This window comes from Annulohypoxylon maeteangense (genome assembly GCF_022496945.1).
Source record: "Annulohypoxylon maeteangense strain CBS 123835 unplaced genomic scaffold GGS22scaffold_8, whole genome shotgun sequence".
NCBI lineage: Eukaryota > Fungi > Ascomycota > Sordariomycetes > Xylariales > Hypoxylaceae > Annulohypoxylon > Annulohypoxylon maeteangense.
This window is the reverse complement of record NW_025953255.1, coordinates 1,234,550-1,257,151: the sequence shown is the minus strand read 5'-3', so window position 1 is coordinate 1,257,151 and position 22,602 is coordinate 1,234,550. Positions and strand designations below refer to the sequence as shown.

Sequence of the window (22,602 nt, the reverse complement as noted above, 5' to 3'; positions counted from 1 at the left end):
CCAGACACAATAATATCGCATCAACAAAGTCATATAACTAAGAAATGACAAATGTTGTCTTTAGGTATGGAGGCATCATTCAACTTGTAAATCCCATATACAGTCACTAATTCAAAGAGTGGTCCAAATATTTATATGCAAATGTTTATTATTCAGTTTGTCTCTAGACTCCATCTTGATACCCTTCTGGTATTGTCATATTGCCGATGGTTCTAAATCAAAGGGGTTTGTTGGTGGTGGGCAAGGTATGTTAATGTTGGCTTTTGCAAACCAAAGATGCAAATGCAATCCTTCAACTCCTAGCCTTCTAGACCATCCACCGATTATGTGCCTTCTGTTCTAATGCAAACGCCAATAACGCCTGGCAATGCGGTGATGCTGGGGAAAACCATCAAAGCCAAAGGGTATCTCAAATGTGATTTGGTCCAAATCATGCCGATGCCAGTTTTTCCTTAATGCTGCCCCATGTCCATCTATCGATCCATCTCATTAATAAGACCAAGGAGATTCGTTGTCGATTTACAATTCTTTAATGCCTATTATATATAGGACTAACGGCCTACGAAGACCATACGGCGTTCAGGAACATGTTGTCGGAGTGGAGACTCGTAATGCTCCATGTAATGTTCCGCGGGTGGAGGGGGGATAAGAGGAGGTTGGTAGTTGGGTCCATGTTCCCCCTGGGGGTGCGCAACCTCACGATGCTCATCTATTCTATAGTATCGAACGTCTCGTCGATCTTGTTGCATGTTTGGTAGAGGCGCGAAGTCCGGACGTTCTTGGTAGTGGTGTGAAGTGCTTGCGTAGCGCCTATATTCGTGTTAGCTCATGTTAAGACATGTAAAAACCTTTGTATTATAGAAAGCCCTCAAAGTAGGTAGAGTATGACCTCCACATCAAATTAAGTTCACTTACACATCAGGTCGGTCTAGCCCCAGAGGGGCAGCCCGCATCTCAGCCCGTGTTTCTCGAAACATGTTCACAGGCGATCTTACCCGCGCAAAAACCTGGTGCTGGTTATGCATTGGTTCTCTGTGATGACTAGGTTCATAACCCACAGGCGCGTTAATTGTATGTCGTGGTCCTGGGGCTGGCACTCTATGGGCGTCTGGCTTTTGATACGGATTGAACCTATGACTGGGAAGGTGAGCCGAGCCACGATAGTCAAATGCGTTTCTTGGCTGAGTGGTGGGCGTGTCAATATATACGACTTGGGGGTCATTTTGGACGCGGGTATCTCTTCGAATAGGAGGATGAGGGATTGCCTCTGCCTGCCTTAAGGGAGGAGCATGGTACTCTCCGCCAGGGTGTCGTCGCACCTCAACTACTGGACGATGTCGGTATTGCGCATCATCATCAATAATAATCGGATTTGCCCGGGTTCTAGTGGAGGTATCACCACCGTAGTGTGTCATCCCCTGACTATGAACTGGCGGGTTGTGGGGCAAACCTCCATCAATGGGCCTGAACGATACCTGCCTGTCCGGAAGATATTCAGCAGGCATCTGTCGATGATCCTCACCACGATCCTGGCGGTTAATCTTAAAAAACGGTGGACCGGTATATGCATCAGCATGCTCAGGCGGATAGTTGCCGCGGCGATGGCGTTCTGCTATCAATTCATTACCATTACTCATGACCGCAGGTGACCAAGGGCGTGGAATAGAGTCCACATGTTCATGAACCGCGCGAGGGACGATACGAGGCGCATCTACAAAGCGCTGAGGCGAACCGTATGAGGTACGAGGAACCTCATCTGATTGCCGGGGAGCGAGCGGAGATGCGGGCTCAATAGACTGTAATAACATGTCCTGTAATCCATGTCTTACCATCGAGTGTCCAGTCTGCGGGCGGTCGTAGTTTGGTACGTGCCCAACTTTGGGTCTATAACTTTCCGGGTTATACGCTCGTTGAGGCGAGGCTTGCATATTGGCCTCAGGATAATCGTGAGGAATTGTGGGTACCCTCTCTCTTCGAGGACCTGCATTCAAACGCTGCAGATCTGATCGCAATTCAAAATGACGAGGTACGTGCTCCACATTGGGAGTACCGTGCGCCGCCACTGTTGGCTCACGGCTGTGATCAAGCATTTGAACGGAACGGGGACTCCGAGTTAAATCCACTGGAACGGTAGAGAAGGGAGCCGAAGCCACAGTCGCATCATCGCCATGGCTTCTTCGACCAGCTGTGCCTGCAAGAGCCTCGGCGGCAGCAGCGTATCTCCTAAAGCGCTGCGTCTTTCGAGCGCTCCTCTTCTCAGCTCTTGCAAGAGCCTTCTGTTTGGATGACGTAGGGGCACCTGGAACGGATAGATCATGTCTTCGAGCCTGAGCAGGCGACTGGTGATCAGCTGGCATCATTTGTGTTAGTTCTGCTGTGTACCTCGGCAATACTCCAGTGGGCATCGCGCTAGCACGGGGCGCCGGAGTAGGTTCTGCAGTTGGACTTTCATCCTCGGACTCTTCGGTGTCAGTGATCTCAATGACTTCACGAAGGATCTCATCTAGCTGGTCGCGACCGGTTTCTTCGTCTCCTCGCCACTTGACGATGATGTCTAGACACGGCTTTTCTACAGCTTTTCGAGCGTTAGCCCAACTAGTCTCCTTTAATAGCTCATCATAGCGAGTATGTGTGTGCCTAATGTGAGCAAGTGCAGCAAGTTGAACACGACGTGCTAATGTCAGCTCTTTAACCATGCCAACTCTAGACTCTCCGTGGAATTTACCATCCTATATTGTAGAAAGGTCCATATTAGTACATCAGAATACGGATTCGAGTTAGGGATAGGAACGCACTTTTCGAAAGGCATGTTGGATGATTTCGCGTCGATCCGTATGAGGGATTCTTGGGAAAAGGTCTCTTATGACATTATCAGCTTGAGCATCGATTTCCGCTTGATTTCGAGGGATCGGTTCCGGTTCGCCAGGCTTGTGAAGTTTGGGGGCGTTGAAAGACTTTCCAATAGCTACCAACTTCTCGCGAGCTTGTTCGACGATTCTTTGTCGATAATGGTAACCAACTCGATTCATGTGGTGTTCTAGGGCATCAGGATTTTCGCGGGTCTAAGGTAATCGTGTTAGTAACTTGTGAAATACTATTTGATGTCCATACGCACAGAGACAATAAAAATCATGGCATCCTGTTCTCTGGACATCTCTTTACATGTGTGAGATAGTGCTGGATGTCCTAGAGGGACAAATTCGAAACCTGGGGGAGGGTTTCGATCGGTGGTAATCTATTGACAGTTAGAATTGTTTTAAGATCGTCGTCCTTTCTATAACGAATAGCTACCTCAAATTCAAGTTTCTTCTTCTTGTCAGAGTTCTCGACCAATTCAAAGGTTGTCTTGTGTTTCATTCTGGGCGGCTCCTTGTGAGGGTTTAAGTTTCTCCACGTATCATCATGTTGCTGTTGTGTCTGATGGGCTTTTTCCATCTTCGCACGACGAGTTAGAGCCCGTACGCCACGATTGGACGCCGGGACTTTTTTCCGTTCTCTCGTCATCACGACAGTAATCCTAACCTTACCGTGAGAAAAGTAGGGTCCTGTGGGTGATACTTGTATGAAGTGAAAGTAAAAGTGAAAGGAAGACGATGGCTACAATGGCTGGCTATTGCATCATATGTATCCAAACGCGATCTGCGTCTTGGCCTATTAAAACCTGAACTGCGGTCGGAACCGATCAGGGCAAATGATTTTGCTTTTGCTGGTGCAGAGGATAGTGATGGAAATGTGAGAAATGGACGGGAAATGGACGGGGAATGGATCTAGGTAGATAGCGGGCGTCACAGTACTGTGTATACCTAGAATAGAGTCAATCAAGTCAAAATCCTTCTAAACAGGGCGACGGCGAAAAAAGAACACTTGTGTTGGGCGATGACAAAATGCGCCTAAGAAAATGGCTCTTCTAGTTTTGGAAGATGTTGACGGTGAGAAAGATCGAGGATTGAATCTGAACGAGATTCGGGCTGTTAAGAATGGTAAATCGCTGGGCGCATGGACCCATAAAATGGAAGGCGGAAGGCAAAAGTCACGCGGAGGAATGGACACGAATATGAGGTAAGGAAGACTATTGGTCGCTCCCAAAACCTTAAGTGCCCAACTTCCAAGAACCTTGCATGGATTCATACCGGAGCCACAAAGCATAGTGCTCCACAGCCACACCACCTTGAGCTTTGCACACAAATTTGTGGCTAAGCTCACAATTACAATTTTCAGAGGACGTTTTGGATTAGGACCCACTCCGGTTAACGTTGGCCCGCTAAAGTTGCCGGTTGGATTTCTTACAGACTTGGAACTTCATTGAAAGCCGAGCTTGAGAAACGACCACATTTAATCCCTTCGAATCCAGCACCCAACCCATCCACGCCGTTATGCTGTCTCGACAGGCGATCCGCTCAATTCGAGCTGCAGCTCCCCAGCGGACCCTTGCCCGCGCTCCCGTACGCTCCTACGCCGCCGCCGCTGGCGCTTCTACCCAAACAGTGAAGCCCCCAGTCGCTGTCTATGGTCTCGACGGTACCTATGCCACTGCCCTGGTATGTCAATCTCTTTCGGAGCTTGATGTTTATTATTAGGAAATAGTCAAGAGTCCAATTGGAGGGGCCAGGACTGGAGAGAAAGGATTAAACAATTATAAAATGAACCGTGTTGACCAATGAGCTATTTAGTACACGGCGGCCGTGAAGTCTTCCTCCCTTGACCCGACTGCGAAGGCCTTAAGCACCCTAGGCAGCCTTGTCTCCAAGGATGCCAGGCTCGCCTCGATCCTAAGCACTCCTACTCTTACCGAAAAGGACAAGAGCGCCATCATTGCGGAATTACAGAAGAATGTTGGTGCCGGAAGTGCAAACGAAACCGTCAAGAACTTCCTCGCGACTCTTGCTGAGAACAACCGCCTTGGAATACTCGAGGGAATCTGCGAGAAGTTCGGCCAGATCATGAGCGCGTCCCGTGGAGAGGTTGAATTGATCGTTACCAGTGCTCAGGTACGTCATCTTCTGTCCGGAATTCGGACCCCATGTAGGAAGGGTTAAGACAAGGCTAACACATATCATAGCAATTGGACAGCAAGATCCTCTCCCGCCTAGAGACCGCCGTCGCCAAATCTCAGTACGTTGGACAAGGCAAGAAGCTGAAGGTCACCAACCAAGTCAACCCGGATATCATTGGCGGACTCGTCGTGGAGATTGGTGACAGGACAATCGATCTCTCAGTCTCATCCAAGCTTGCCAAGATGAACAAGCTCCTCACTGACACTCTGTAAACTATTTCCTTTTGTGCGAGCGAGGGAGCTGCTACGGAGAGACGATTTGCGCCGGGAAGGTTGGTTCTCCGCTGAGATACCATTTGTGTATAGGCTCGTAAAATAGAGGAAGCATTCGTCCCCCATTTCTAGCCATCCGTTCATAGAACAACCACCTACGTAATCGAGAACATTTTCAATTGCTTACCCTACCTCGTAAGGTGCTATTGAGGCTTTCACATCGTATGAACAGAGATGAACTTAAGATCTCTTACGTAGTCTATCTAGTTAAGTGGGTTTGGTATTATCATGTCCTTGAACATGGTTTCTATTATCAAGAGTTACTGGTAAAGGGGAAAGCCGTCTACAAACTATTCCCAAGAGAATAGACACTGCCGTGGTTTCCCTCACTTAACTACTAGGTACTTACACATTCACATGACACAGACTAGAAAAGATCAATGACCCAAAACAAATAAACAACCTCCAACATCCTTTGGCCAAAAGGGCCCGCTAATAGGGGAGCATGAGTTACCTACCAGGCCAATACAGTAAAGCACCAATAGATACCTACTATCTATGCATACCATCACATCCATCACAAATAGATCGGGTAGATCGGGCATCAAGCACCTTCATACACGTATAATCTCATTAAATTCGTAATCTCGTATTCCATCTACCGTATATCTTGTATCTTGTATTTGTATCTGTATGCAGCCTACCAATGTATATCCGCCTGCGTATCCTTTAGGCCATCCATCCAAGCGAGCAAGTTAGGCATCTCCCCACCCGTTCCCAACCCCCTTTTCCTCTCCTCTCCCAAGCTCCCAAGTCCCAGACCCCACAAATTAGGCCCCTAACGCAACCCTCCTCAGACATGCGTCTCATACTCCTCCACATCGGCGTACCTGCCAAACTCGTCGTCGTGGTCCTTGACTCTCTGGAGCTGCTCCGAGACGTAATTCTTCAGATGCTCATCGGCCTCCCGTCTCAGCGCCTGCCGTTCCGGGTCGTCGGGCGCCTCGCTGCGGACGTCAAACTCCTCGCCATTGACCGAAGCATCGAAGTCACTCCTGGCACTGATCGACCGTGCCGTCGAGGACCGGCGCATGTGGCCTTTGTGCGGCCTAGATGAGCCGTTCGTCGAGGTCCCAGCATGCCGGTGGAAGACGTCGTCGAAGTAGTGCGCCATGCCTACTGTTGGTGTACGCGGCGTCTGCGGAAGGCGGCAGCTGATGCTGTTCTATATGTTAGCATATGAATGTATGTGGTGACCGCATAAAGTGAGACTTACCCCGTATCGTGGATCATGCGAGCAATCAACCCGGTCCAGCCACACTGGTGTGTTGCTCCTAAACCACGACCTGTGTCGCCGTCGAAGAATTCGTGGAACCACATGTAGTCTTTCCAGTTCGGGTCAAAGTCCAGCGTATCATTCCCAGCGTTGATACTCCGACGTCCGTCATCGCCCCGGGCGAACAAGTGTTGTAAGCGGTGCTGGATCTCTTCAGAGACGTGTCCGAGATGCATGAATTCCCCAGATCCTGTAGGGCATTCTACTTGGAAATTAGGTCCGTAGAATAGGTAGAACCGCTGTAAGGATTCCACCAGAAGGAAGTTCACACAGAGCCAAATGGGGCCTCTCCAGTTGCTATTGCCGCCAAATAAACCGCTGTCTGAATCTCCTGGCACGTATCCTACTGTGAACTTTTGGCCATTCACGTCCATGGAGTATGGATTTTCTTCATGAAATTTTGAAAGTGATCGAATGCCATGCTCGCTGAAAAATTCATCTTCGTCGAGCATACGCTTCAAGATCTTCTCCAACCTATCTTTGCTTACCATCGAAAGGAGAATGCGGTTACCCTTACCCCTCTTCCGAATACTTGCCATATTCCTTTCCGCCAAATCGCAATGGTTCTCCATGAACCAGTCGACACGCTTTTTGAAGGATGGTAGCTTGTTGATCAGCTCTGGCTCTAAAGTAAGTGTTGCATACAAAGGAATCAATCCGACCAAAGACCGGACAGGTAGTTGTTGAATGTACGGCCCACCCCAGGAAATTGCATCATAATAGAAACCATCTTCGTCGTTCCATAGGGATTTTTCGTCCTTATCTCCATGTTTGAAAGTCATAGCATCGCTGATGAATATGAAATGTTCAAAGAACTTCGAGGCGATATCCTCGTAAATTCGTCGATGCTTGGCTAGCTCGAGAGCAATATTTAACATGCATAAGCAATAGAACGCCATCCATCCTGTGCTGTCAGCTTGTTCAAGAACCCCCCCTGTTGGTAAGGGCTCGGAGCGATTGAAGAGGCCGATGTTGTCAAGTCCGAGGAAACCCCCTTCGAAGACGTTTTTGCCGTCCTTGTCCTTTCGGTTGACCCACCAGGTGAAGTTCAATAGCAACTTTTGAAACACTCTCTCTAGAAAGTCAAGGTCTTGTCTTCCATATAGCTTTCGCTCGATCTTGAAGACCCGGAAAGTAGCCCAGGCATGGACGGGAGGGTTCACATCGCCAAAGTTCCATTCGTATCTGTGATATAGTTAGCCTTTTTATTGATTATACGGTTCAATAACAAGAACGTACGCAGGGAGCTGGCCATTCGGATGGCAATACCATTCCCTAGTGAACAGATCAATCTGCTTCTTCGCAAATTCCGGATCAATCATAGCAAGCGGTATGCAGTGGAATGCGGAATCCCAGGCCGCGAAGAAGGGATACTCCCATGAATCCGGCATAGATAAGATGTCATCGATGTATAGGTGCCTCCATTCAGAGTTTCTAATTTCCTTCCTCTCAGGTGGCGGCGGTGGTTGAGCAGGGTCACCGTTGGCCCACTGGTCCCATATGAACTGGTAGTATTGCTTGCACCACATCATACCCGAAAAGGCCTGGCGTTGGATATTGCGAAGATCTTCGGACATCGGCAATGGACTTATCCTGTAGTAGAATTCATCTGCTTCCTCTCGTCTTTTTTCAACAATGTCATCAAAGATTTCTTCGTCTAGGTAGGTCTCATTCTTTCTTGAAAATCGGAAACGGACGACTAATGAAGGGGGTTAGTATGGTATATCATGTTGGTAGTCTTCTGTCCTCTGTAACATACCAGCGCATTCACCAGGAGCAACACCCCCTGATTCGTTGAACTGGAACCATGCAGCGCACTTTGTGCCTGTCCTAGCTGGGTTCACAGCTTCCTTCTTGCCATCGACAATGTAGTTATGGAATGCGTCCTTGACATACGGAACCTTGTTCTCTCCTCCGTATAGAAGCTCATAATTGGTGTCATTGTCAGTGTAAATGATATCGGGCTGCACATCATCTCCACTGACCCCGACACCTGGCGAGGGTGATAATAATAAGTATCGATTACCTAGCTTCCAATGCTTCGACCTGGCCATGTTCTCGGAATACCCTGAGATAGACGGTTTCTTATCTTCGGTTTCCCTTCCCCAGGCCCAAGTGTTTCGAAACCAGACATGAGGGATGATATGAAGAGGAGCAGGCTCCGGTCCTCGGTTCCATGCTGTAACCCGGAAGAGAATCTCATCAGGATCATCTGCCTCCTTCGCAGTCTCGATGATGATATCCCAGTATCTATCCTCATCAAATATGCCAGTGTCGATGAGCTGATACTCCTTATCGGTTTTGGTTCTTTTGGCGTTCGTATCTAAGAGATCTTGGTATGGAAATGCTCTTTGCGGGTACTTATAGAGGTATTTCATATAGGAATGCTAGACAGTCGTGAGTAAACGCGCAGGTGGAACGGGTTGTGCTATATCTTACTGTCTATTATTAAATTGTTAGTGATGACAAAGCTTAAGGTGATATTCAATGCTTACAGGTGTATTATCAAGGTGGAAATGAGCCTCTTTGATACTCTCACCATGATTGCCTTGGGGGTTTGCTAGACCAAAAAGTCGTTCTTTGAGGAAGGGGCTAATTATAGTCAGTAAATTACACTCGTACTATGGCATTTTCTAATACGGACTCTTGCTCGTTCCAGAAAGCAAAGGCAATGTTCTGCAACCCGTGAGTATCTGACACTCCAGCTATACCATCTTCACCCCAGCGAAAAGCTCGAGATCGTGCGTGGTCGTGAGTGAAATCTGTTTGTTATTGAATGTTAGTGTGGATATGTACTATAATGTCTAGAATCATAGACTCACGGCTCCAAGCATCACCATCTGCACTGTAGTCCTCTCGCACTGCACACCACTCGTTAGTTTGCGAGATCGAAAAGGAGGGGCTCCTTCGCTATGCTTGCCTGTGGCCCATTGTCGTTCAGCAACATAGGGCCCCCATTTCTTCCAGTATTTGATCCGATTTCCATCCTCCTTGAGACGCTTCTCTTCCTCGGTGAGGTATTCGTAGTTGTCGACTACAACCATGTTTGAAGATTGCTCAGGTACTTAGTGCAAGCTCATTAGTCGGGGTAACGCCTGGCACGTGCGTAAGCTAGTAAGGTAAGACAATGAGTTCCAACTTTAGGATAACTATGGGAAAATATAAGTCGGAAATAAGTTTCGACTGCACAAGATAAGAAGAAGAAGAAACACCTGTATAGATTCTATTAAAGAAAAGAGGAAAGATGTGATAACGCAAGACACGACAAGCGCTGGAGCTGCAGATCAGATCAAATCAAATCAGGTACGCGAGTAGAGCTTGACCACGACTATCTCATTCAGGTAAGCCGTTGGGTTTGTAGTCCGTTAGTCGTCGGTAGCTATGTGGGATGTGTATGAAATGTATGGGATAGGATGTACGGGATAGGACGGACGGAGTTTACAGGATGCACAGGATGTATAGAATGTAGCGAGCTAGCCGGGTTCAGTGTTTGGGTTCAATCGTTCTAGCCACGGCGAATGTATGAAAACCTTACTAGCTTATTAGTTCTTATCTTGTCCGATGCTTAAAATCTGTTAAAGAAATACTTGCACTGTACATAGAGCTCCTAATGAGGGGAAATAAAAGCATGTGCGGGGTGTATTGGGCATATTGGGTGTGATGACATCATTAGGCAGGTATACATCCCTGAGCAAGCACATACATGTAAGCACATGCTTAGGTATATGTACTGCTACCTTACACCCTCTCTATACCTCGTATGTATATCAATAGTGTATCGAACGCCAACGAGATGAGATCCGTACATTACTTGCCGTGGTTGGAATCGTTTCCACCAAAACAGAATGGACGCCAAATAAATCGCGGCAACGGAGCTAATTCTACGAAAATAAAAAGAATAGCCCAGAAGCCCTAAGCCCCTGCCAACTGGCTCTTCGTTGATAAACATAGCTGCAAAGCTGGAAAATCGGAAATCGCCAAAATGAAAACCAAAGTCATCCGTCGTATACCATCCGGTCGAATCTACCTTTGCCCTCCAAAAAGTCATATTCGGAAACAGGGGTCGGAGTTTAACTGTCGCCCGCCTAACACCAACTCCGGCGTTGATCCGATAAGCATTCCTCCTTAGTATTGGCTGTTAAATTTATCCCTTATCGAACGTAAGTGAAAATGAACGTGGTCGTTATGACTTCGCAAACCAGGGGAATTTCTTTTTCCCAGTATCTATAGGGCCACCGCTAGGAGATTCTACCTGAATGCTGCGTTGATAGATATCCTAAAATGCGAAGTTAGCGAGTATGCTCCTAAACGGACTGTAAAATAAGTGAAATCCGTCTTACCTCTTCGTCCGTAGGCATCAAACAGTCTAGAATAAGTTCCCTCGCCGTGTCGTGCTTGGATAGGTTTGGATATGGGGTGCCCTGGCTCTTCATGATAGGCAGGAGAATTTCTCCAAGAATCTCGAATTTCTTCCAGTTTATTCGATCCCCTTGGGGCCCCACCAGCGTCATGCTACCTTCTTCGGCAGAGACGAGATCTCTACGATGTAACGGGATGAAAGGGATGCGCGGCAATGGCGAGTTTTCCCAGGCGAGTCGATAGGCGAAGTGGCTCTTCTGCGTGCCCATTAGAAGTACTAACCTCGCAAACCGCTTTTGAACATCTGCTGGCACAAGCGCTCTAGTCTGGCCGAGACGATGGATGGCCGTTCCGTTGATGCCGGCAAGCACGGCTGCGAGACCGTTGTAGTTGTTTAGCTGTCTTAGCTTCAGGGCGATATTCATGAACTTCTCCAGCATCTGGGCGCGATGCTTGGCTTTGTCTCGCATGAGGACTAGATTGGAAACCCAGACAGCGATGTGGTTGAAATGGGCGATCATGCGGTTTACATTCTTCATAGCCCTACATTTTTCCTTCTGTTCGGTAGATAAGCTAACGTGCCGAACCAAGTCACGTATCCTAATCGAAGAAAACATGACCCAGTCGATGCGCGTCATCTCATCCGCGATATCGTCATTTTGCGTGTCCATGAATATGTGATATCGGAATTTGGTTAGGGGCAATGTATATGTGGGCACCATCGTCGCCGCCTCTCGTTCATAATCCTCGTACGAATGGAATTGGAATGAATGGATCTTTCCAGCAGTCCCAGAATCCGTCTGCAAAGATGAGCTAGCCGAAGGTCGTCGCTCGATCGGCTCATCAACACCGAGAGAGCTCATGCTTTCCGATAGGTCGCCAAAACGCCTTGAAGCATCTTTCGCAGCCAGCTCACTTTCGTCTGCTATGATATCCTCGGCGCTGTCGGATTTTTCCCAGCCCGTGTCGTCGGCCTCAATCACGGCATACTCTAGCGTTCTGCGCATTTGTTGCGCAGCTATAGAAAATATTGGTTCTGTAGATAAGTGTCTCACAAAATCCTCTAACTTTCTTTTTGTCCCAGGCCGCGCAAAGTCTCCAGGATAAGTCGCGACCCACTTCGCAATCACTTCAATAATTCGAAGTTGCGTAGCCGTCTTAGTAAGATAATGGACAGACTTATCGTCCTTGATACGGTCCAGCCGGGATAGGAGTGACGAAAAGAGGTATCCAGGTGTTGAGAATTTGCGATATAAACATAGGAATATATCTAAGAAATTGTTGTCTGCTCTAGACATCTTAGGGGCAACAAGGCGTTCTACTAATTCGTCGAAAGTAACACCGAGCTTCTTTGCCGGCCTCTCAAATACCGATTCATCGCTTCGCTGTAGTAAAGGTATATCGTCAGAATATCTCATCGAATCCGCATCTGAATCCTCGATGTCCAAGAACGAAGCAGCATTCTGGGAACGATCTAGCCTGATTCCCGTTGTGCGGAGCATGCTAGAAACGGTTTGGTTTGGATCATCTTCCGAATTGTCTGGAAACTGGCCGGTGACATGGCTTCCCGTATAATCAACACGAGGTGATCTTGCAGTGCGATAATCCGTTCCTGGCTGGCTTGGAAAACCTCGAAGCAATGACATATCCGAACTAGCGCGGCTGTGCTTGCTATGTTGGCTTAAGGGCCGGGCGTTTGATGATTCTAGTTGGGTATCAAGATGCGCAGCCGAAGCTGCTCTGCGTCTTGAACCTATCCCGTCCGTACCCTCCGCCTCTGTATTCATGATTAGCAAAAATTAGGAAAAGCGAAAGCTACATAAACTTCTATCATATTATGAATGAATGTATTTCGCAATATTTTTTTTAATTAAGGGGGGACGGCCTCGAGCTAAAACTTACCTAGGCTCCGCAACACTAATGCCTTTAGAAGCGTAGATAAAGCTATCCTCGCGCTCTCTGGTTTATTTGCAGACGTTTTAAAAGTTGCAAGACACGATTGACATGCCGCAGCAACTGCCTCTGTGTCAATGTGTCTTGAATTGTCCGGGTTATCGCACTTCGTCGCGACCAGGACTGCTGGCAATGACGAATTCACGAGTGCATCTATTTAATTTAGTCTTTGCTCGTATTAAAGTATCTCGTTGACATTCAAGGTATAGAATGGCATCTACAATGACTTACTTAGGGTTTGAGGTAACTCTATGATGCTCTCTCTATTCATCACGTCGTATAAGAGTAGAACACCATTTACTCGAGGTACAATTGCACCGCCCATCTGTTTCGGCCACTTAATTTGCCGATCAGGATCTACGTCGAAGTACTCGAGATCCAACTCAAATAGAGTAACGGCGTAAGGAACATTATCGATATTAATGCGTGCGGTTGTGGGATTGGGACCCGGAACGCGTGGTAAGGACATCGCCCTTTGTATGAAGTGGGACTTGCCGACTCCGTTGGCCCCTATAACACAAATGTTGATGCTCTCCATTTTGTCGATCGCATGTAGCCAACTCTTAAGTTAATCCTCGGCTATATAAATCGCACGGTCTAAGTCTCAACGAAAGGAGCTCGATAAGCGCATCCAAGCATTGAGATCACATATAATTAGTAACCTAAGGTGTCGAGCCGGCATGGAGCTTCACCGGAGAGCTCTCATGACTATAGTTGTATGTGTATTATTGCCATAAGGGGTGGGTTTATTTCGTTTATGATATCTATGCGGAAATAAAATCGAGTTGTGAACCGGCGACAAGGAATCTAAATAAATTCTTAGGGAGGGGTGGGGAATCAAGGGATATATTTCCGATCGGAATGGTCAGCAGTCGAGGTAGGGGTCCGTGATCGAAGAAGCCGTGCTCGGGAAGTATGGAGATATCAATGATACAGAGAGTGCTATAGAATCGTCTATTATGAGCCGCTCACGTAGTTTGGAGTGTCCTGGTCGATTTTACCGTCCTCGAGTTACCTAGGTCTAACGGGGTCTAAGAGGGTTTAACATCTGCTTCGCTGAAAGCCGTTACGAATTATCGTGCAATGTAACACGCCCGTTGTAGTTTAGGCGACCTGATAGACTGGTGTGACAATGCACTGGAGATGCTTGGGGAAGGTCGGGCAAGTGACGAAACGAAATGCGCGAGACGGCTTCACCGATATTATTGCGGCGGGAGTATATCGACCAGGTGAAGGGTTGTGTGATCGTTGCGCGGTCTAACCTAGAGCGCGGGTGTCAATTCTTGAAGTGCAGCACAGCCATGAGGGGCAAGTTCATACGAACACGACAGTCCTTCGTACTTGTACGTAGGTCAACTGTGGGTGTAATTGAGCTTTAGGCCCAGTGCGGGAAGCTTGAGACGAAATACGGTATCCGCTCGCTAGATCTCGGCCAGCCACCGTCTCGACGGGTAGATAAGAGTCTGAATAAGGTAGAAGAAGGAGATGATGTTTAGAGGTGGATGATGCTAGGTTGCGGTCATCATGACACGAAGACCTACTAAATTCGGTCGTCTTCAGATTGCGACGTCGAATGGTCGACGGGTCAAGGTGAGGTGAGTTCAATTATCCGGTTGCGGGATGAACATCATTGAATTGAATCCCCCCTCAGCTGAAGCACTTAGGGAGTGACCCTGTAATAAATATATGGACCCTCGGATACGGCCAATGATCCCACATCCTCGAGTCGGAAGTGACTTAAGCTATACTTTTAACGTGTCGTTATCCCACCAATTTGCAACGGATAACAGCAGTTGTTTAAGGTACCTTAAGGTATCTATTCAATAAAAATATTTAACCCCTTCCCCAGTTTGACGATAGGAGCTTCCCTACCGTAGGTACATACCCCTGCATTCAAGCTGAGCAAGTGCAGACTTAGGTTAAGATTTCACGTGGGCATTGGCCGCACTTACTCAATTCCATACATGGATATGTGTATTTCTTGTCATTTTCATGATACTTTAAACCGGAGTCTAGCCTAACTAAACCCAATCTCAGATCTTCAAATGCTCCGAATTTGAACGGATGAGCTTCTTGATTGGATCCGAACTTCCTGCCTCATAATGGGAGGAAATAGGAGAAACGCGTCAAACACAAACGAACAGCGGCTCCGGCCTACTTCTTGGGCTATCTTGATTGACAACCAAGGCCAATCATATATCTTCGAGCTACGTATGTTAGCATACCTACATATACGTGTATCAGGTACCTGTCTCTCATCCTTTTAAGAAAGCTCCTCGTACGCACGTGGGTTGGTTGACCAATAGGCGACGCGCCTTGGTGTGTTCCAATTCCTACGTACCTACGCCAAACGCCAACGCCAACGCCAACGGACATATACCTCTCATCGAACCCGAGCTATAGAATACCAGGCGGGGATCCTGCGGAAATAGTTATTATGTATCACGCCATTGAGATGCCTAGATCAACCCATTAAGCGAACTTGTTAGCTTCGTCCCGAGTTCTGGATCATCGGCTTGTGGTCGGGTTCGGGGGAAGTCCGTGCTTAACTAAATATACATAAGTTGCTCTAGCCACCCCTAGCGTTTGATACCGATGGCTTCCCGAATGGACCCCGACAACGTCGGTTATAGACGGACATCTGGTGCTAATCGGTCTATCCTCGTGGCTATTCACCTACTAGGTGGTAATATGCTATACGCTGCAGAAACCCCTGATCACTTGTGTCGGTTAGATCCTTTTGATAAGATCTACTTGATGTGGGCACGTGAGAATTCTTGGTCTCTAGAGAATCGTTGAGTGTATTCAATAACGAGATCCTGACCTAACTATACCCAAAAAAATATCAGTTATCAATACCGGAGAATGGAGCCATACTGTTTTGTGAGGTACCCTACCGGTATCTGAAGAATCCCAAGTTTTTTTCTAACTTAAGATAGATGCCAACTTGTCGGATATTGTAGCGGAGCTGACGATTTTGGGGCACGGTTATAACGAATTGTAGCGTGCTATTGGTAGGGTACCACGACACGCCGCCACAAGGAATTGTTATCGCGCTGCAGACTACCGACAAGTCTCATACCCTCAATTTCTCCTAACATATGAAGGTTGTCTTCGTATGACGAGTAGAACAGGAGCTTAAATAGCAAACTAGGAGTAACGAAAGCGATCATCTCTTGGATACGTATATGAATTGAGTTCATGATTTTCTCATCTCGTAATCTAGTAATCTCGAAATAATAATCGCTATTCCACACATTAAGGGGAACCATATTTTCACTAAAATATCGAACCAGTAGCCAGACATGATGGTCATAGTTCTTCCTGGTATTACGTTGAGGATTTTAACTTGGGTATTTGGGTGTAATACCTAGAGTACCCCGAAATTTTGGAAGGTTACTAAGGGTCTCGATCAGTCATCTAAACGGATATTGCGATATGTCATGGGTTTCGTCGCCCTATTCCTATTTTCTCATGGGCCTCTTAGCTACTGGGCTTTCTTTCGTGTTGTCTCAATATATTTGTTTGTAAGGATAGCTAGAGTGAACGTTAGAAAAAGGCGTATGGATCATTGTGTTGAAAGTATATACAGCTGGTTTCGACAGGAAGAACTCGAAGAGAACAGTAGTGCGAAGCGTGAGCTTTCGAGAATGCTAAGGACTACCAGAAGGGCATGGTTTAGGTATCCAATATCGAGCATGTAGGGATCGTATGGCATCCTAAACCTGATGAATTCCTAAAGAACCGCCCACTAGTGTTGGATAATAGGAATTCGCGGATTAAAACAAGTCGTAGGCGTGGTTAATTTGAAGTGGCAGAGTGGTCCCGAGTTTGTGGATCACGGGTGGTAGCATATACCCGAGCAGTCATAGCGATGTTATCTACCTAGTCGGTATATGAAGTTACCTATCAAAGGAGAACAGTGCTCATAAATGGCTTTTCATTCTTGTCTACCTTTTTAATGCCATGTGTTCAAGTACATACCTAGGTACATAGTATATTTAAGTATGTAAGTAACTTTCTAACTTATACCTACTGTGTAGTTAGCTGTCTAGATATGTTTAGTCATAAACCGCAACGACCCAGCAGCCTGGAGACGGGATCCTAGGTACCTAGGTACTTTACCTGCATAATGTATGTACCTACTAGGTAGGTAGTCTTAATATCGAGTGTCATCTACATCGATATATAAGATCTTTAAAAGCTGTTAAGCACCAAAACTGCCCGGGTTAATATGTAAGAACCAGGTTGAGTCAGAGGTTGAAGGTAAGTTTGCTACTAGATAGATGATAGTCTGGTGTTTCGGATACTGGGTACTGTAGCCAAGATGAATATTTCGAGTAGAACTTAAGTTCAATTTAGGTGGCTGATTCTACTGTCCTAAGGTTGGTTTGGGCACAGACAAATCTTGCCCCTTTTTATCTAGTCATCGCATGGGAAACTAGTAGGTGATTACCACTATAAAAACATAGAATAATTAACAGATTGAAACGATTAACGAGTAAATGGAAATATCTATTCATACTGCAGTATTCGGCCGTCAAACCAGGGAACTCGGATAGCTGCAGTGGCTAGATGACAAAGGCTAGTATCTGATATCTGCGCGTTCATGCATCTGATATGCGATGTGCGCACAGTCGAGGCTGTTTGTTATTGTATTTCAATCTGTAGCACAGATCTCCCTGGAGATGTAATGCATATTTAACCCCGCGATTCCCTTTTTTAATAGTGGCTTGCCCTTGTATCGCGATTGCGACTTCGTGGTAGTTCAATAGCGCGGTGGGTGACGACCGATTCTTGTAGATTCCCAAAGTTCCCACCGTTCCTTCATGTTATTCACTTCCATCCCGTACCTTCACTTTCTGTCTTGTGTACCTTCCTTCCTTCCGTTTTTATTTCCCACACATTTTCCTACTGAGGTGCATGCGCCCATACCTTTCGTTAACGTTTTCCTACCTTCTTCTACCTTTCCTTCTTGTACCTACCTTTTTATCCACCAAGCTTGCACTTACATACTTGCCTTGCAACCAAGTATCTCGCAGCACATTTTATTTATTACCTGGCAGCAACGACTTTACTTCATCTTCCTAGGCATTAAATTTCTTTTACCCAAGAAGTAGCAACGTCAATATCGCGCTTTCCCATTCATTCTCGACCAAATTCTTTTCATGTACTCCCCTCATTAACTCTCTTCCACTGAACTTCTTACGATGGATTTACCACGTCCATCAATTTCGTCTTCCTCTGACGACGGAAACATGCCGCGAAACAACGCCCCTCGAGGCCGTCCGGCCAAACGTTTCGAGCTCGATCTCAGTGACGTTTTTGATGAGGAGCAGAAGGCCCAGTTCGTAAAACTTGCCAACGACATTATGGAGGATATGCATAAGCGGACGCTGGAGAACTTCGAGTCTTTGGATCCCGTTAAAGTTCCTGCCAACCAAGGAATTAATCCCCCCGGTGCACAGTGTCACATTATCCCAAATCAGGATAACGAGAATGATCGTCGTGTATTTGAACGCCCAGGCCCCAAATTCGGCTTTGTCCCCAAAAGCAGATGGACGTACCCCAAGGACGCTGCTGAGCTTCAAGCGGTCCTAGGAAAGTCGGATAAACAAGTGCTAGTCGAGAGTGTTAGTGAGCAGCAGAAAGATGCCCTTTCTCATTTTAACAAGTGGCGTCTGAGCACAGTAAAGCGATTTAACGACATCGTTGTCAAGACTGACAGGAACAAGAATGGTTCTCGCAATGGATTTGGTGGTCAGGGTAACCAGAGCAATCAGAGCAATCAGGGCAACCAGGGCAACCAAAACAGCCAGGGCAGCCAGGGCAACCAAAACAACCAGGGTAGCCAGGGCGGCTACGGTGGCCACGGTGGCCGTGGTGGTTATGGTGGTTATGGTGGTCGTGGCGGCGGCCATAATGGACAGCCTAATAATCGAGGTAATGCCGGACAGCTAGGCTTCCAACAACGCAATCAGCCCAACACCCAGTCCGGCTATCATACGAGAGGAAAACCAAAAGCGCCGAGTGGTAAGTCATTCCTCAGGAGCCGGTCCATGAGTGAAGAGCAAATCTAGTAATTTGCTTGTCTTTTAACGTTCATTGCCTTGCTTATACCCCAAAGGTATCTGGCCAGAGCTAACTTCACGTCTTAGTTTTCAACCTCCCACCTCCTAACCCCGCTCATATTGAAGACATGCTCCATAAAGCGTACCCGGCAATCGATACCCCTCTTAGGTACTGCTCTAAGGAAAAACGTATGCTTATTATGCATTGCACACTGTTGATCTTCCTTGGGCTGGACCAATATGGTTTATACTCAAGAATCCTACTCGTGCGACTAGCTTCATCATTGGATATTCCGCTACCTATTGTCTTGGACGACGAGAAAAGAGTTTCCGGTGCTCTTTCGAATATCATAATGGGTATCCCTGTCGAGGAGATCGTCCAGAGACGGGCAGAAGAGGCCAAGACTTCTCGACGCTGGAAGCCGGGCATGGCCATGGCAAACATAAGTGGGAGCACTGGCACGCTCTCACCTCCCCTGGTCGCTGCCGGAATTGGTACTGTTTTTAACAAGGTCAGCATTAAACCGTCTGCTACAGCAGGACTTCTGGGACCCATGAATGAAAGTACTGTGGTCGTTGGCACCTTGTTCGGTCTGTATGGAGCCCGTCAAGGAAGCAAAACGATCGAGGCTCATAGAAAGGATGTACTTGATTTCGGCATGGTGTCTATACACGGAGCAAACACGCCTGAACTTATCGACCCCAAAGATGTGCCCACAGGAGACCGCAGAATGCGAGTCACTATCGGAATTGGTGGTATGATCACTGGCGAAGACAGCTTTCTTGATCCCTGGAAAGCCCTGGGCAACAAGAATGAAGCATACGTCATGAGATACGAATTGGAGGCACTGAAGAATACGGGCGATTCCATTATGGCGGCTCTGCAGACTTCGCCTGGTTATGATTTTAGAAAGGAGATGTCTTCAGTTAACGGTAAGAAGCTCTCTCCAATTTAACTAGAACACTGGCTAATGTTGATATTAGTCTTTGAAAGGTTGCGAAAGACCTTATGGCCGGTTGGCATCGTGAGGATTAGCAAAGTCGTCGACAATCATTGGTGTATCGGAATGGTTCGTGCAGAAAAGGCTGGCAATGTGCTAGCCGATATCCTGATGAATCGACTTTATGGAGAGAGACCTGTTACCTTGGTGGGATTCGGTCTCGGAGCCCGCTCCATCTATGCTTGCCTGATGTGTCTGGCCGAGAAGCGAGCGTTCGGATTGGTAGAGAACGTGATAATGATGGGCGCACCATGCCCAACTGAAGTTCGAGCCTGTTCAGCCTTGAGGAGCGTTGTGGCCGGAAGATTCGTCAATGTCTATTCCAAGAATGATTATATCCTTGGCTTCCTATACCGCAGCTGTCATTGGCCGATGGGTATCGCGGGCTTGCAGCCTATCCAAGGCGTACCGAATGTTCAGAACCTCGACATGAGTGATATCGTCACTAGCAATCTTCAATGGGGTTACCTCGTCGGCTACACCCTTTCTCGAGTTGGTTGGGAGGATATTGATACCTCTATTATCCCCCAGCGTCAGGCCAATCTGCTTAGCTTGACTAACGAATTGGAGAAATTCGATAAAGAAAACGAGCAGAGGTGGAAAGACAAGAACGGCGTGAGTGCCAACCTCAAAAAGCAAGCCACCAAGGTAGAGAACGGCGTGAGTACCAACCGCAAAAAGGAAGCCACCAAGGTAGGACTCGTTCGAGCGATTGCCGACGTCCCTACTGGTACTGGTACCGGTGCTGGTGCCGGCCCGGGTGCAGGCAGTGGCGGAGGCGGAAGCGGTGGTGTAGGTAAGGGCGGAAGCGGAAGCGGAAACGGAGGCGGAGGCGGAGGCGGAGGTGCTGGCGGAGGTGGAGGTGAGCATAGAGGCGGAGACAACCGACGAGGTAGTGATAAGAAGAAGAAGAACAACAAAAAGTAACGTTGACGTCTGGCAAGGCGGCAATTTCTCTTCTAGGATTCTCCGCAACGGATACGATACCCGGTATTTCTTGTTTGAGGCGGCGGTTATGGGGAGTTGGTTCTATATCATAGGGTTTTTTTCTATGGTTTAGGAACGAGGAGTTTGCAGGCTATGGAATTCTCTTCTGGAACATATCCACCCCCTGGAAGCTCGCGATAGCATTCCTGGTTAGGGAGCATACGAATGGATGAAGTTAGTATAGCTTGGACGTTTGTACTTACTTGATTCACATACCCGATTCACATACCAGAATGCATACTGTTACGTATATTACTTTTTAAGTCTTTTTTCGTGTTTCCAGCCGTGACTTCACTATCCTGCTTGGGTTGGATCCGTCGATCCCGTCCGCACGACAAAGTATCGTCCTACCGTTTCACTAGCACCACCAAGAACATCCCAACCCTCTACCGAAGAATCAGTATTTTCTTCCACCTTTTGTCCATTTCCTTTAGTTTTCCCCGCCCGCCGTCGTCGGGGGCGCCGTGCATGCCCAACGACGTCCTCCCCCGCAAGGGCTTCCTTGAGTTGGTCTAGGCCGATGGTTTGTTCACGCATACCCTGTGCCGTTTCGTCGCGGATGGCGCGCAATGGTTCTATACCGGTAGTGTCGACTTTGCGAATTGCACGTACGAATTGGAGTTGTGATTCGAGGGTTGCGAGCATTCTTGATTCCTCTCCGGTGGATTTAGGGGGCGGGAGAGCGGAGAGCCGGAGTAGATGTTGTAGGGTCTGTGGGGTGATCGTTGGGGAGCCAGTCGTAGATTCCGACGAGGCCGAAGAGGGCAAGAGGGAGCGGACGGACCAACTTGGTTTTGAGAGGATGTTCTCGAGGTCTTGGGTCGTATTGGGAGCTGAGCTTGAGCTCTTCCTAACGCTGCCGGTTGATGTTGTGCGTGGTTGGAGCATTCGTAGAGCTCGACGTGATTGGCGAAGTGCCGTGCGGCAATGACTGCATATTGTTGAATTCATTATCGTTTAGGTATTTCTATATAAACCTATGGATTTATTGTTCTAGGAGACATCAGGGGATGGTCAAGATGTAAAAGTCTCTTCGATTTATCACTTGAAGCGTGAATGATTTAGTATGAAGGGAAGATCCTTGTTAGAGATGAAGTCCTTGAGGCTGAACGGAGCCTTTTGCCTACGGTGTACTTGGGACGAACTTTACCACAATATAATATTTCCATTAATTCAGATATCTTATTAAAACGTATATAAAAAATATTAAAAATTTACTATAAACGAAACGACGGCGGACCATAAAAATAAATCCGTTAACCCGTTAATTTAATTAATGTATTAAAAAATATATTATATAAATATAATATATAACGAAAATATATTATATTTTATAATTTAAAAATTAAAAAACTTATAAATTATAATACGTATAAGTAAATATTTATTAAATAAATATAATAAATTTTTTTATTTTTATAAAAATATTAAAAAAATAAATATTTATTTAATAATGTTATAATAATTATTAATTAAATTAAATTTTATTATATTTAAATATTTAATAAATAAATAAATATATAATCGTTATTTATTATAATATTAAAAATTATAATAATAAAAATAAATTAATTTAATTATTTTATTATATTATTTAAGTTTTTAATTATATTAAAATAAACGAAAATT

At 46.6% G+C, this 22,602-nt stretch overlaps 6 protein-coding genes across 6 annotated transcripts; 2 read left to right on the top strand and 4 right to left on the bottom strand.

Annotated features, from left to right (window-relative positions):
- Window positions 1-130: 130 nt before the first annotated feature.
- GGS22DRAFT_163375 (uncharacterized protein) lies at window positions 131-3,981 on the bottom strand. The gene is made up of 5 exons (XM_047961348.1): window positions 3,292-3,981; window positions 3,116-3,235; window positions 2,796-3,062; window positions 916-2,729; window positions 131-810 (listed from the first exon to the last, which is right to left on the bottom strand). Exons 1-5 carry the CDS (start codon window positions 3,502-3,504, stop codon window positions 552-554), a joined length of 2,673 nt encoding a protein of 890 aa, XP_047819130.1. The 5' UTR covers window positions 3,505-3,981; the 3' UTR covers window positions 131-551.
- A 208-nt stretch (window positions 3,982-4,189) lies between these two features.
- GGS22DRAFT_163373 (putative oligomycin sensitivity conferring protein) lies at window positions 4,190-5,452 on the top strand. The gene is made up of 3 exons (XM_047961347.1): window positions 4,190-4,538; window positions 4,671-4,988; window positions 5,060-5,452. Exons 1-3 carry the CDS (start codon window positions 4,374-4,376, stop codon window positions 5,264-5,266), a joined length of 690 nt encoding a protein of 229 aa, XP_047819129.1. The 5' UTR covers window positions 4,190-4,373; the 3' UTR covers window positions 5,267-5,452.
- Window positions 5,453-5,878: 426 nt separating this feature from the next.
- GGS22DRAFT_163372 (Six-hairpin glycosidase) lies at window positions 5,879-10,127 on the bottom strand. Its single transcript, XM_047961346.1, has 8 exons — window positions 9,523-10,127; window positions 9,425-9,463; window positions 9,247-9,364; window positions 9,098-9,194; window positions 8,362-8,989; window positions 7,842-8,301; window positions 6,543-7,787; window positions 5,879-6,486 (listed from the first exon to the last, which is right to left on the bottom strand). The coding sequence occupies exons 1-8, from the start codon at window positions 9,644-9,646 to the stop codon at window positions 6,120-6,122; spliced, it is 3,078 nt and encodes a 1,025-aa protein (XP_047819128.1). The 5' UTR covers window positions 9,647-10,127; the 3' UTR covers window positions 5,879-6,119.
- Window positions 10,128-10,215: 88 nt separating this feature from the next.
- Window positions 10,216-13,749, bottom strand: GGS22DRAFT_141976 (ras GEF). The gene is made up of 4 exons (XM_047958751.1): window positions 13,146-13,749; window positions 12,864-13,067; window positions 10,943-12,738; window positions 10,216-10,878 (listed from the first exon to the last, which is right to left on the bottom strand). Exons 1-4 carry the CDS (start codon window positions 13,450-13,452, stop codon window positions 10,786-10,788), a joined length of 2,400 nt encoding a protein of 799 aa, XP_047819127.1. The 5' UTR covers window positions 13,453-13,749; the 3' UTR covers window positions 10,216-10,785.
- Window positions 13,750-18,172: 4,423 nt separating this feature from the next.
- On the top strand, window positions 18,173-20,913 carry GGS22DRAFT_179834 (uncharacterized protein; the record flags this gene model as incomplete). Its single annotated transcript, XM_047963711.1, has 4 exons — window positions 18,173-18,947; window positions 19,073-19,918; window positions 19,970-20,634; window positions 20,668-20,913. The coding sequence occupies 4 exons, from the start codon at window positions 18,173-18,175 to the stop codon at window positions 20,911-20,913; spliced, it is 2,532 nt and encodes an 843-aa protein (XP_047819126.1).
- Window positions 20,903-22,112, bottom strand: GGS22DRAFT_141893 (uncharacterized protein). Its single transcript, XM_047958750.1, has one exon. The coding sequence runs from the start codon at window positions 21,922-21,924 to the stop codon at window positions 21,268-21,270; it is 657 nt and encodes a 218-aa protein (XP_047819125.1). The 5' UTR covers window positions 21,925-22,112; the 3' UTR covers window positions 20,903-21,267.
- Between the last annotated feature and the right edge of the window lie 490 nt (window positions 22,113-22,602).